This window comes from Epinephelus fuscoguttatus, linkage group LG1 (genome assembly GCF_011397635.1).
Source record: "Epinephelus fuscoguttatus linkage group LG1, E.fuscoguttatus.final_Chr_v1".
NCBI lineage: Eukaryota > Metazoa > Chordata > Actinopteri > Perciformes > Serranidae > Epinephelus > Epinephelus fuscoguttatus.
In genome coordinates this window covers 28,442,262-28,454,101 of record NC_064752.1, presented here as the reverse complement: position 1 = coordinate 28,454,101, position 11,840 = coordinate 28,442,262, and the positions used below count along the sequence as shown (strand labels likewise).

General features: G+C 40.0%; 2 protein-coding genes across 3 annotated transcripts; one reads left to right on the top strand and one right to left on the bottom strand.

Moving 5' to 3' along the window:
• Positions 1-906: 906 nt before the first annotated feature.
• Positions 907-3,938, bottom strand: LOC125889563 (vasopressin V2 receptor-like). The gene is made up of 3 exons (XM_049577658.1): positions 3,865-3,938; positions 2,802-3,675; positions 907-2,309 (listed from the first exon to the last, which is right to left on the bottom strand). Exons 2-3 carry the CDS (start codon positions 3,643-3,645, stop codon positions 2,101-2,103), a joined length of 1,053 nt encoding a protein of 350 aa, XP_049433615.1. The 5' UTR covers positions 3,646-3,675; positions 3,865-3,938; the 3' UTR covers positions 907-2,100.
• A 2,734-nt stretch (positions 3,939-6,672) lies between these two features.
• vhl (von Hippel-Lindau tumor suppressor) lies at positions 6,673-11,688 on the top strand. 2 transcript variants are annotated; one of them, XM_049584392.1, is made up of 3 exons: positions 6,673-7,132; positions 8,941-9,063; positions 9,706-11,688. In XM_049584392.1, the coding sequence occupies exons 1-3, from the start codon at positions 6,946-6,948 to the stop codon at positions 9,897-9,899; spliced, it is 504 nt and encodes a 167-aa protein (XP_049440349.1). In that variant the 5' UTR covers positions 6,673-6,945; the 3' UTR covers positions 9,900-11,688. The 2 variants fall into 2 exon arrangements, with proteins under 2 accessions (XP_049440349.1, XP_049440340.1); XM_049584383.1 differs by having other exon boundaries at positions 9,672-11,688.
• The last annotated feature ends 152 nt before the right edge of the window (positions 11,689-11,840 follow it).

Here is an 11,840-nt window from a genome sequence, read left to right as displayed (position 1 = left end):
GTAGCAGATGGCACCTTGTATGGTGGCCTTGGCCACCGGTATATGAATGTGCGTGTGAAGGGTGAATGTGAGATGTAGTGTGAAAGCTCACTGAGTGAATGGAGGGCTAGAAAGGGACTATACAAATGCAAGTCCATTCACCATGATGTTGGCAGTGAGACCAAATGATGGGTAATGTAGTTTTCTCTTTAACAGGAGAATATTGATTAAAGCCCTCTCATTGGCAAACCTCGTCCCTGACGTGTCCTCAAGCAACTCAGTTCCATGTTGTCACTGATAATCATAAAGATGCTGCAGAATCCTTTCAGAAAACAAGTCCGGTGACACATGACAGTAAGAATGCTACAGAGACAGTGACAAAAACCTTTTAACAGATTGCACTGCCACACAAATAATAGCTCTCAGGCAATGGACACTAATGACCTGCAGTCAGTCTGATCTAATGATGGGGCAGTTGGTTTCTATTGGTGAAAGGAAATAATGGCTTATTGTGTGAGTACAAATGTGAGGTATGTGTACGTCACTGCTTTTTACTCCACTGCAGTTATAGATAGATAGATAGATAGATAGATAGATAGATAGATAGATAGATAGATAGATAATTTTATTTATTTAATCAAATTTTTCTCTACTGAGCATTTTTATTACTAAGGTACCTTTCTTTCCTGATTATTCTGATATACTTTTACTTTAGTATCATTTTCAGTGTATGGATGCATACATTTGTAACAGAGTATTTTTGCAAAAAAAGATATTGTGACACTTGTGTAAGTGAGGATTCATCTAAATGGGTCAAGTTAATCTCAAGTGGCTCCCTGCAAACTCCCTTTTAATTTAATGTTCTCTTTTGATTGTAATAATGCTCTGATTTTGTTTAAAGTGGATTTTAAAATACATATTGTACATGATGTGTACTTGCACACAAGCAAAAAGTCAAAACAGTTGTGAGAATATGACTTTATTATACATGAGTTGTCTGTAGTTGGTTACAGCCTGAACAATATTTTACAAACACAGTCAGTGTGTGATTTTACAACAGTTATTCACCACACAGAACATTTATAGACGTGACAGATTTGTTTCACAATCTTTTATACATTTATGTTACAACAGTTTTTGATTTGTTTTGATTTTTGGAGGCAGGCACAAATTGCATTTCATGATTTAAACAACGTGTTTGTATCTTCATGAAAACACAATTGTTCTTGCCTTTGCTCCATGTGATAGCTTACTCTTTGGAAAATAGTATATATATCATCATGTAAGATCTCTGAGCTCAACTCAAGGGATTGTAGTATAATATTGTTGAATATTTTTGTGAATTTTGCAGTTTTCCGCTTCACAAAATAGCAATACAACTGCACTAGGGGGCAGGTTTTATTTCAACATTTGGAGGACCCATTTGTGAGAGGGTGTTTTGGGGTCGTCCATCAGAAAATTTTGAGCACCAAACACTGAATTTGTTGCATTCTAGTGATTTTCTGCCCCAGTTTGTTCATTTTCTGCATCAGTTCATGGTGTAAATTAATTTTGTTAGAAATAAAAGTACAACAAATCAACAGGTTCTGTTGCAGGGGGACATGTCCCCTTTGTCCCACCTCAAATCTACTATGCAGCTGCAGTTGTATTGTGGGTTCTTATGTTCCTCTTCATCCTCAATAGCATGATTTTCAATCCATGAATCTGTCTGAAAAGTGTTCTTGAAGGCAGCAGCTTCTAGGCTCATTAAATGAAATATTTTTTTTTATGTATCATCAAAGCTGTCACAGTCATAACATGATCAGTTCTGTACAGAGTCCATACACTGATTCTTCTCTTTCCCAAAAAGCACTGGCCCTACAGTCCAACAAAGCACCACCTGCGTCTGTCATCCGTCAACATCTGATAACATCTGGAGCGCAGCTCTGCCTCATGTTCACCCATGTCAGGATTTCTTTTAACGCTTCCATGGCATACCATATTTTCACATGTTACAGTACGTCTTATCTCCATGTCTCCTGTTCAGAACAAACAGTCGTTCACATGCACAGAGCGCTCACAGGCTGCTGCGCCAGGCGCACCCACAGCCTTTTCACGTTTCCACATTGTGAGGCGTTGCCCTCATTTGGACTCAGAGACATTTTTGAAGCTCATGTACAAAGTGCTGACCAGCGTTGCCTCTTCGTGGATTGAATCCTTCCCGTCAGACAGCCGACGGCACAGGAGCGTCACCAGCCTCTTGGGAAACTGGCCGCTGAACAGGAGGTAGATGCAGGGATTTGCGCAGCTGTTCAGACTGGCCAGCAACATCAGGATGGTGAAGGTCGCAGCTGGAAAGACAGGAGAAGAGCAAAGCGTCATGTGTTTGCATAGGTGTAGATTGCAGGGGCACAGGGACACATCCCCATCAATATTTGGAACATGTGCATTTGTGTCCCTCAAATAAGAATATGAAAGCATGAACGTGATTTTTCTGACAATAATAAAGACATTTACACTATAAAGTGATGCAGATAAGGCACAGGTGGGTGCGTAAAAAACTAATTTATTCTAACAAGAACAAGGAGAAATCAACACAAATAAACAACTTAGCAAACAAACAATAAAAATAATATTAAAATGTTAAAACAAAACCTACGCCCTTCTGTGTTTGCAAAGAAGTGTCCTTTGCCACCTCTGACTATCATCTGGCTTTGTGCGTAAATGCGCACTTCTCAGGGCTTTATGTACTTACTGATCACGTATTTAGAAAGGAAATCCAAATTAGATGCACAATAATAAAAATAGTTATAAGCATCAGTCAAAAATACTGAACTACTTACTTTCTTTTGGCGCGTTTGTGTCCCAGGCGGACCAAAGCTGGACAGTGAAGAAGGGCGCCCAGCAGACGATATATGCCAACACGATAACCACCGTCATCTTCAGCGTCTTCACCCTGGCTTTGGACATCCCGGCCACACCGCTGGCTCTGGATGGCACAGGGAGACCAGCGTTGCTCTGCTGTTTGGTCTTCTGGTACAGGTTGATCTGGATGGCTCGGCAAATGCGCATTTGACAAAAAGCAACCACAATGACGGGTAAAACAAAAATGACCAGAGTGGTCCAGGTGACGTAGGTCTGCAGCCCCCACGGTTGGATAAAGTTGGCCCAGCAGTCAAACACACCTGGCGCCACCTCAACCTGTGAGAAAATAAAAATCTGTGGCAAGCTGCCCAACAGAGAAATCCCCCACGCCACGCACACGGGGATGTTGAGCCTTGTGCTCGTCCGCTGGAACTTCACCATCGGGTTGCAGACAGCTTGGTACCTGTCCACTGTCATCACCACGATCATGTATGTGGATGAGAACATGCCGAGAACTTGGAGGTACTTCACCAGGCGGCACACCAGGTCCGGTCCCACGAATCTGTCTGTGATGTCCCACATGAGCTGCGGACACACCTGGAAGAAGGCGACCACCAGATCCGCCAGGCACAAGTGGAAGACGAAGACGCGCATCCTGGACATCTGTTTGCGCTGTCTCCAGAGGACGAGCAGCAGGGAGGTGTTGAGGATGGCAGCGCTGATGAAGATGGCACTGAGCAGCGCGATCTCCAGCTTGGCCAGACTCTCATCCCTCGACACATCCTCCGCATCCACCAATGAGTTACTGTCGTTAACACACATTGTGTTTGGGTCAACTGGCCGAGAAACAGGCTGTTGGGGAATAAAAGAACAGATAGTGCAGTTGAATCGTATTTTTTTCCAACAACAAATTATTCTGAAAAATGTAGCAGTGTCTCTCACATAATAACTGTGAATTTTAACACTTTTTATTCTAAAGAAAAGTTTAGTTTGCTAGTACAGTAGCCAGCAAGGTTTGTAAAAGCAAGTATTTCTACCTACCTTTTTAGATGTTTTTCAAATATTGCCGGAGGTGAATTGGTGCTGCTGTGGAGATCAGGTTGGGAATAATCTCCTGGGAGGAGGAGGTCGTACACAGCTGTGCCCTTGTGTTTTATGTGAGGATGAAACTGGGTGGAGCTCAGACTCGTACAGCACTGTGATTACCAGGCAAATAAGTCTTATTATTCTTCACAGGTGGAAAAAATAATGATATTAAAGCCTGTAATTGTGCTCATTGTGTTTGTGCTCATAAGAGTTCTTATAGAGGTGACTGAAAGCTCCGGAACAGCTAATTGATAGACGCTGAGGTGATTCCATATACCGTTACTTATAGCCACGTTTGCTTGATACAGTTAAATACAATAAGAATATAATCACTTGTCCTATCAGTGGTGAACATAAAAAGAACAGAGGTGTTATCAGCAAAAGATACAAATGTAAAAGTACTCAATGAGTCAGTGGTTTATTCTTACACATTGTATTAGTATATTGGGTTAATATTAGGGATGCATACATGTGTAAGCAGCATTTTAATGTTGTAGCTGAAAGAGGTGGAGACATTTTAAACACTTTATGTACTGTTGAGATTAATCTTATTTTCATTCATATTTAAAAATCCAAATCATATGTACAATCATTGACTGTAGAGAAGTAAATGTAGTGGAGTGTAGTGTAAGATTTAATCTTTAATCAGGTAAAGGTGTTATACTGCATAAGTTTATTAAGAGTAAAAGTTCATATAACAATGTTTTATGTATAAGTTCCTATAAAACTGCTTGTTATGCATCTATGTGTGATAAAACACTGTTATTCATAACACAAGGTTCACATTGAAGAGCACACATATACCATGTACTGTTTAATAATAACACACACACACACTTTAACGTTTGTATTGCATGACGCACACTCTAAGACACATTGCATGAAGGCACAGAGGACTGTATAGAGAAAATCCCCAGGTTTCATATGTTTTTAAAAAATAAAGTGAAACCAGGCTCAAATCTAATGGTGGGAGAATTTGGGGATTTCCAGGCCCAGGGATTTCACCATTAGGTCGTGTGGATAAGGGCCCAAGGGGCCTGCCACCAATAGATTTGGACCAGATGGAAAAGGGCTAAAAAGAAAAAGACCTGCCACCAATAGATTCGAATGCAGGTAGGATGGATTAAAGGAAAAGGGTGGAGATTCTCTCGACTCTTCACCAGCATAAAAGGGAGAGCGCAGAAAGTGAAACTTCAGTCTTGCTCCGGAGCCTGACTCAATGAGTTGTATGTGTTGAAGCCTGTGAACACATTAAACTCGATTGCACCAGATTCTATTTGACTCCAGTGTTTCTCTAAGTGTCAGCCAACTGAACCTAAGATACTAAGTCAACTCAGAGAACGATCTGCAAGGGGAAGTAGAAGACGAGGTCGGGAGCCATCTGGCCCACTTCCAGGCACCAATTTTCGCTTCTACAGGAGTGAAAATGCAGTATATGCAGGACTGGGAGAAGTGTTTATACTCTTTAAGAAGTAAATACAGCCTGAAAATACTTCATTGCAAGTAAAGGTCCTGAATTCAAAGTGTGGCTGAAGTAAAAGCACAAAAGTGTCAGCATCAAAATATACTCAAAGCATCAAAAGAAAAAGTACTCATTATGCAGAATGGGTCACAGTGTTTTATTATGATAGAAAATTATATTATTCTGTTTTTATGACCAACAAACACAAGAGTATTTTAATGTTGTTAGTCACAATGTATCAGTCACTGAAACTCTTTGCACATAAAGGCTTTTTTCCAAAACTCAAATTGCAGTTAAACAAAGAGGAGAGCAAACACACATGGGTTTGTATCTGCAAGAAACAAATACAAGATTAAAACTTCAGTCAAATTAAATGTCCATCTTAATAAGGATAAATAATGCTCTAAATTAAACTAGTAACATATAAACTAAAGATAAATAAACTGCTTACCAGCACTGCTACCCAATGTGACAGTGAAGAAAGAATAAGTGAGATGGTGTTCAAGGTTTAAACAGGACTGAGAAGATAAACTCAGTGAGGTTAATGAGTGAACAAAAAGTAAAAGGAACTAATTGGTACTGAGGAGAGGCATGGAAGGGAAGTGATGTAAAAGAAGTGAGCTAAGTGAGGAAAAGAGGTGTCAAGATAAAGAAAATAGGAATCTTTACTACAGTTGTAGTTGGTCAATGTGGAGTCAATTTTAGATTCATATACCTATACAAGTATACAACTTTATATATATAAAAAAAATACTACCAAAAGCTGTCAGGTGACTGTTGAAGAGTGAAGAGTTCAAAATTTGTCTCTCAAATGTAGTGGAGTGGAATCAGAGTTGCATAAAATAGAAATACTTAAATAAAGTAAAAGTGTGTCCAAATTGTATTTAAGTAGACCTACAGTAGGCTCCTTTGTTACAATCCTCCACTGAGTATATGCTTCTGAAATATGGACTAGTGGAGTAAAAGTATTAAGTAGCAAAAAATGGAAAAACTCCAATAGAGTACGGCTACCTTACATCATACAACACTTAGGCTAATTAATTGTAGGACCGCTGTCATCCAGTGATATTAAATGTCTTGCTGCAAAACCTGCTCTTTGTTTGTTTGTCAAGAGCTCATATATTATTATATATTTATTTTGTAATGTATCTATATTAATAAACCGTTGTAATTACTTTTCTTGCTTCTCAGTCTGTTAGTCAAAACAGGATAACATGAAACACGTCCTCTGTGGGCCCGAGGTGTCGTCATCCCCCTCGACCAATCACAGCGCAGAATAGTTTGACGTCCCAGGACTTTTAACCGGAAGTAAGAATGTAAACAAAGTAGTTGCGACTGAGAAGTGACAGCAGATGATCTTCCCGCGGCACTCTGACTTTAATACTTACTCGTAGTCCTTTTTATAACGATATAATATAATTAGACAGACTAAGTGAAGCACTGATAATTGATTCTACGATGTCCGCGTGTCGACAGCAGGCAACTTAACATTAATATCTCGCTAGCTTGCTGTTAGCTAGCGTTAGCTAAACGGCTAATCCCAGTGCGCTAACAGTAATTAGCTTGCAGCACCAATGCCTCAGGAAGGAGAGCAGCCTCTTCCTCTGGTTCGCTCCCTCAACAGTCGAATACCCATTCAAGCTGTGTTTCGTAACCTCAGTCCCCGTGTCGTGCGACCACTATGGATAGATTACCGTGGTGAACCCCGAGCATACGTGGATTTACAGCCAGGAACGGGACGACATATCGACACTTTCGTCGGTAAGGCAGCTTTGCCAATGTTACAGGAAGCTCGTGCATGATGTGTTGAGCGAGTGTACCTGCTTTGTGTCACGTTTACAGTGGTGGAAGAAGTACTCAGATCACTTCCTTCACTCTTAAACTGAGTAACTAAAGTTGTCAAATAAATGTAGTGGAGTAAAAACTAAGTGTTCTCTCTGAACTGAGTAGCATTAACTTAGGAAAAGTACCTAAAAAATGTACTTAAATGGGAACACCACCTAAATCAAGAATTCCAGTATGATAACATATTTGAGTGACCTAACATGAGCTACTCTCTCTCAAAGCCAGCAGCCAGAGAAGGAAGTCTTGTGATGTCACGGGGTATAGGTCTGGAGCTGCTCCATAGACAATTAATGGGAGACTGATTTTGTGGATCCACAGAATGTCTGTTTTCTTTCTGACACAAGTTTTATTCTACCCTAGTGTTCTCAGTTGTGACACAGAAAATGTATCCATATACTCAGAACATTCCCCTGGCTGCTGTCAGTGTCATCTATAACTTGTTCCCCAAGTCATTATTGGCGGAGCAGCTCGAGACCTTATACCCTATGATATCACAAATTAAAGTTTAAGCATTCTAGTTTTAGCATTTGGAAGAGTTGCCCATGTTCACTAATATTTTTGGACTGTCCTAGACCATAGGAATGAGATTTATGAATTTTGAAATGGCTTTAGGCCCCCGATCACACAGAAAACTTTTTGCAGGTTGCAAAAGGCAAGTCACACCGTGACCGCACTGCCTTTTTTTTTTGAAAATTGAATGTCACGAGTAAAAAAATATGTTTATATTGTTGCCAGGTCAGCATCCCATCACGTCTCTACACCTTCCCGTGTAATCAGTCTACCATTTTTGTTTGTTTGTTTGTTTGTTTGTTTGTTTTTTTCACAGTAATTAGTAGCTAGTTACTAATGATGGCCATTTCCAGGCATATTTGGGGATGACTAGTGGGCAATTTGACATCCTGCTGTCTATTGTCAGGCTGTATTGCTCTAGGTATCCAGCAACTGCTACCACTAGTTTGCCCTGGACAGGCGCCCCTAGCAGTTGGGGGTTTGGTGCCTTGCTCAAGGGCACCTTGGTAGTGCCCAGTAGGAGCTACTAGTCCACGCTCCATATTATACGAAAAAAGAGTTGACGTTAGGCGTTTTTCTGCTAAGTTTTTTCAATTCAAGGAATTCAGAGTGCTGCTGCAAAAACACCAGGCGCCTAGAGTGTGGAAACTTGAGGCGTGTCACAACGCATAAGCCGGGAACAAAAAGCTTAATTTTCATTAAAAGTAGTTACAAAAAGGCACCTTCAGCTGCTAAAACACTTTCTATGTGATCAGGGCTTTAGCTCCCCTTTAAGTACAGTTCTTGAGTAAATATATTTCGTTACTTTCCTCTGTTGCACAATTCCCATAAGGAGAAGACATCCAGTAACATCCAGATGCAGCACGCTGTTGGTATCGGCTAAAAAGCAAAAGCAGCAGATATGAAAAAGTTTCTTGCTAAGATGAACAACAGAGACAGCAGAGGAGCAGCTACTCAGACTTCCATCCAGGATGCTGTGACGGCAGCCACTGTGATTTCACTGAGACATAGGGACATCTTCTGATTGTGGAATGGTGCATCTCCAATAAAAGCATTATGAACCACAAAGTTGGTCACCATTTAGAGTCAGTGGACCAACCAACAGGAAGTGATGACATTTAGTTCAAGGCTTGCTGTGATTTGCAGTTTAGTTGCCTGTGCAACAATGGTATCACTTTATTTTAGATAATGTTTTTGATTTGTGGTGTTCCCAGGTCACCCATGGATGTTCAGAGATGCAGAGACTGATGAGCCTCTGAAGGTGAACAGCAAAGAACTGTTTGTTCCTAAACCAGTAGAGGGTGGAAATGCCACATTTGCTGATATCACTCTACCAGGTGAGATTATCTACGACTTAAAATATTAGCCATTATCATCATATTTAATTCATTATTACTCACAGACATACAATCAAGAGTTCATTCATTATGCACCGTGTAAGAAGCCCATTTCACTGTTGACTGTGTTCTGAGCACGCTTAGCCTGACAGTAAATTCTAGTTGGTAAAAAGTCAATAAAGCAGGGTTTATAGGTCTCTTTTACGCATGCTTCTACCACACTGCAGAAAAAGTGTGGGTGAATGACATTTGGCTTGTGGTGCTCAAAGCTTTGCAAAGTTACATTTGAAAATCAAACCAAAAAATCCTTCAGAAGTCATTTTCAGAGACATGCAGCGATTACAGCGATAATCTACAGATCTTGCTGCGAGAGGTTTTCACTGAGAGTCCCCGTGCAGTGATTTTCTAGTTTAATAAAGCTTTTAATGCCAAAAAACATTGATTGACTGGTGTTTTAATTCAGGGACTACATTATTAATAATTTTATATTCAATTGAATATTTTTTTAACATCAGAAATATTTGTAAATGCAGCAGTAAGACAGATCTATATTTACACAGGCATCAATTTGTTGTTGTAATTTGAGAAAGACTGTCTCTTCTCAACAGTTTCTCCACGTGAAAACACTCGTTTGGTTTACAGTTTACAGCCTCAAGGATCGCGCTCTCCAAGTGATTCGGCGTCTGGTTCGAGCAGAAGACTACAGGAGACTGGAAATAGCATGGTGTCTCCACGAGGAACTGGAAGATCAGCCCAGTGTAGCGAAAGATCTCCGACGCATGAACCAGCGAGTGGAGCAGCATCTGCTTGAGAGGATCCAAAGCCAGGAGGAATGAGGCGCGTAACTGGATGGACAATGGTCGCGTATGGGCGGCAATATGGTATTGCACACTATTAGAAAGCAAAGAAGCCAGAATTCATGCAATATGAGATAAAACATTGGAGTCACTTCTGTGATGAATCAACAGCTGTTGTAAAGACTTTGCTGCAGAAGAGTTTGATCTTCTGCCTTTATATTCACTGTCTGGCTTTGGCAAAGGTCTTCCTCAGCAGAAAAATATGTGGTGGCAGCATCTTCATTCAAATAGCATTGTTTGTCCTCTAAAATGGTATTTAAAGATTTTAATATTTAATCCTAAAAGGCCACTAGAGAAATGGGGACATTTTAGCCTGTGATGTCTATCTGATTCTGCTACTTTATGCTTTATTTTGCCATATAACCAAGTTCTGTCATAAAAAAGCACACTTTGATTATTTTTTCAAGACAGAATTTACAGTTTAAGAATGTTTTGTCAAGCATACGGTATTAAAGCTGATCTTATGTCCTAAATTTCACAATTTATAAAGGACACTAAATAAAATGTGTATAGTTACATTAGAAAGAAAGAGAGACACTGTATACGTTGTTAATATTGTTATCGGGAGTTCCTGAGGTAAGGCGATCTTAACTATCCAGTTTACTGCACATCTCTGTTATACTATCTGTTAAACTCAACAGTTTAACCAAGACTAATCTTCATAAACAGATATCTGCATATGTGTGCAGAGTTGTAGGCAGTAGGACAAGATCTTGGTGTCAGAAGCGTTGTGGTTTCTGTTTGTAGTGCAGGTAGTATTGACCAATCACATTTGAGCAGCTTTGGTTGCATGCAGGTTAACTGTTTGTGTGGAGAACAAAAGAGGCAGAACACATTGGCTGCAATTTTGGAATCCATCGACAATCGTCTGATGATGATCGTGATCACATGCAAATGTCTGTTTATATAGACATTAGCCGAAATGTTGTCTGGACCTGTCTAAAGTTCCTAACCCAACTATAAACAATGATCAGATGCTGTTGGGAGATTTCCTCAGGGGCTTTCTGTCAGAAGGGGATTTCTTGTGTAATGTTTGGAGAAAAATCATGGTTGGGGTTAAATTAATAGATTGCTGCCAGAAACTTTAGGCAGACTGCCTCCATGTGCTGACCAGCGCACAGCAGAGGAAGTCTTAGCCTGGATATCTACTGACTACACTGGGATCCCCAAAATATTGGCTCTTGCTCCATTGGTCAATTTTTTTCTCCAAGGAAGGCAAAGTCATGACCTGACTTAGTCTTCCTCTGGCTAGTACTTATTGCTTTTGTTGGTTAGGTTTAAACATGAGGGGTGACATTGGTTTGGGTGAGGGTAAGATTATCAGGATAAGCCAGTCAGAGGCAGAGTAAGAGGGGCGGGTAACGCCTTCGCCATCCTGAGATAACAGCCGATTGTTCTGAGATTGAACCAAGACTGAAGTGTTCAGCAATCATCATAAAGCTTTTGCTTTCAAACTTCAAATCTGGACAAAGACAGAGTGATTATGGGTATATTTTCCAAGTTGGCCTATTCTGGTAAATAAATGGGCAGAGTCTCTTCTAAAATGTCTTGCAGCTGATCTCTTACAGAGAAAACAAAATGATTAACATTGTCTTAACATTGTTTAAGACCAGGCTGTGAAACACTGTGACTGAAGAGTTAATACTTTTGTTTTGCCTACTTTGTAATTCTGTCATTATGTTTTGAATTCATACATCGCTACTGTATCAACTGTCATTGTTTATTTGTGTGATACATAAATAAAATATATATTTCGTACTCACTGAAAGTTACTATTTCAGTTAATTCCTCAGCGATTGATTATGAACTATTAATCTATAACACGAGGTCACAAATACAGAAATCATAAATTGAGAACTCATTATTCAGAGCATACAGGGGTGAATATTGAAAAGCTGTAAAAATTTGCTGCTGTTTATT

What these genes read in the sequence shown, in the direction of transcription:
- LOC125889563 (XM_049577658.1), bottom strand. Translation starts at nt 3,645, where the DNA reads ATGTGTGTTAACGACAGTAACTCATTGGTGGATGCGGAGGATGTGTCG. An exon ending in CACAAACGCGCCAAAAGAAA is followed by an intron (nt 2,310 to 2,801) that starts GTAAGTAGTTCA and finishes CTGTCTTTCCAG; the next exon opens with CTGCGACCTTCACCATCCTG.
- vhl (XM_049584383.1), top strand. Translation starts at nt 6,946, where the DNA reads ATGCCTCAGGAAGGAGAGCAGCCTCTTCCTCTGGTTCGCTCCCTCAAC. An exon ending in ACATATCGACACTTTCGTCG is followed by an intron (nt 7,133 to 8,940) that starts GTAAGGCAGCTT and finishes TGGTGTTCCCAG; the next exon opens with GTCACCCATGGATGTTCAGA. An exon ending in TGCTGATATCACTCTACCAG is followed by an intron (nt 9,064 to 9,671) that starts GTGAGATTATCT and finishes TCTTCTCAACAG; the next exon opens with TTTCTCCACGTGAAAACACT.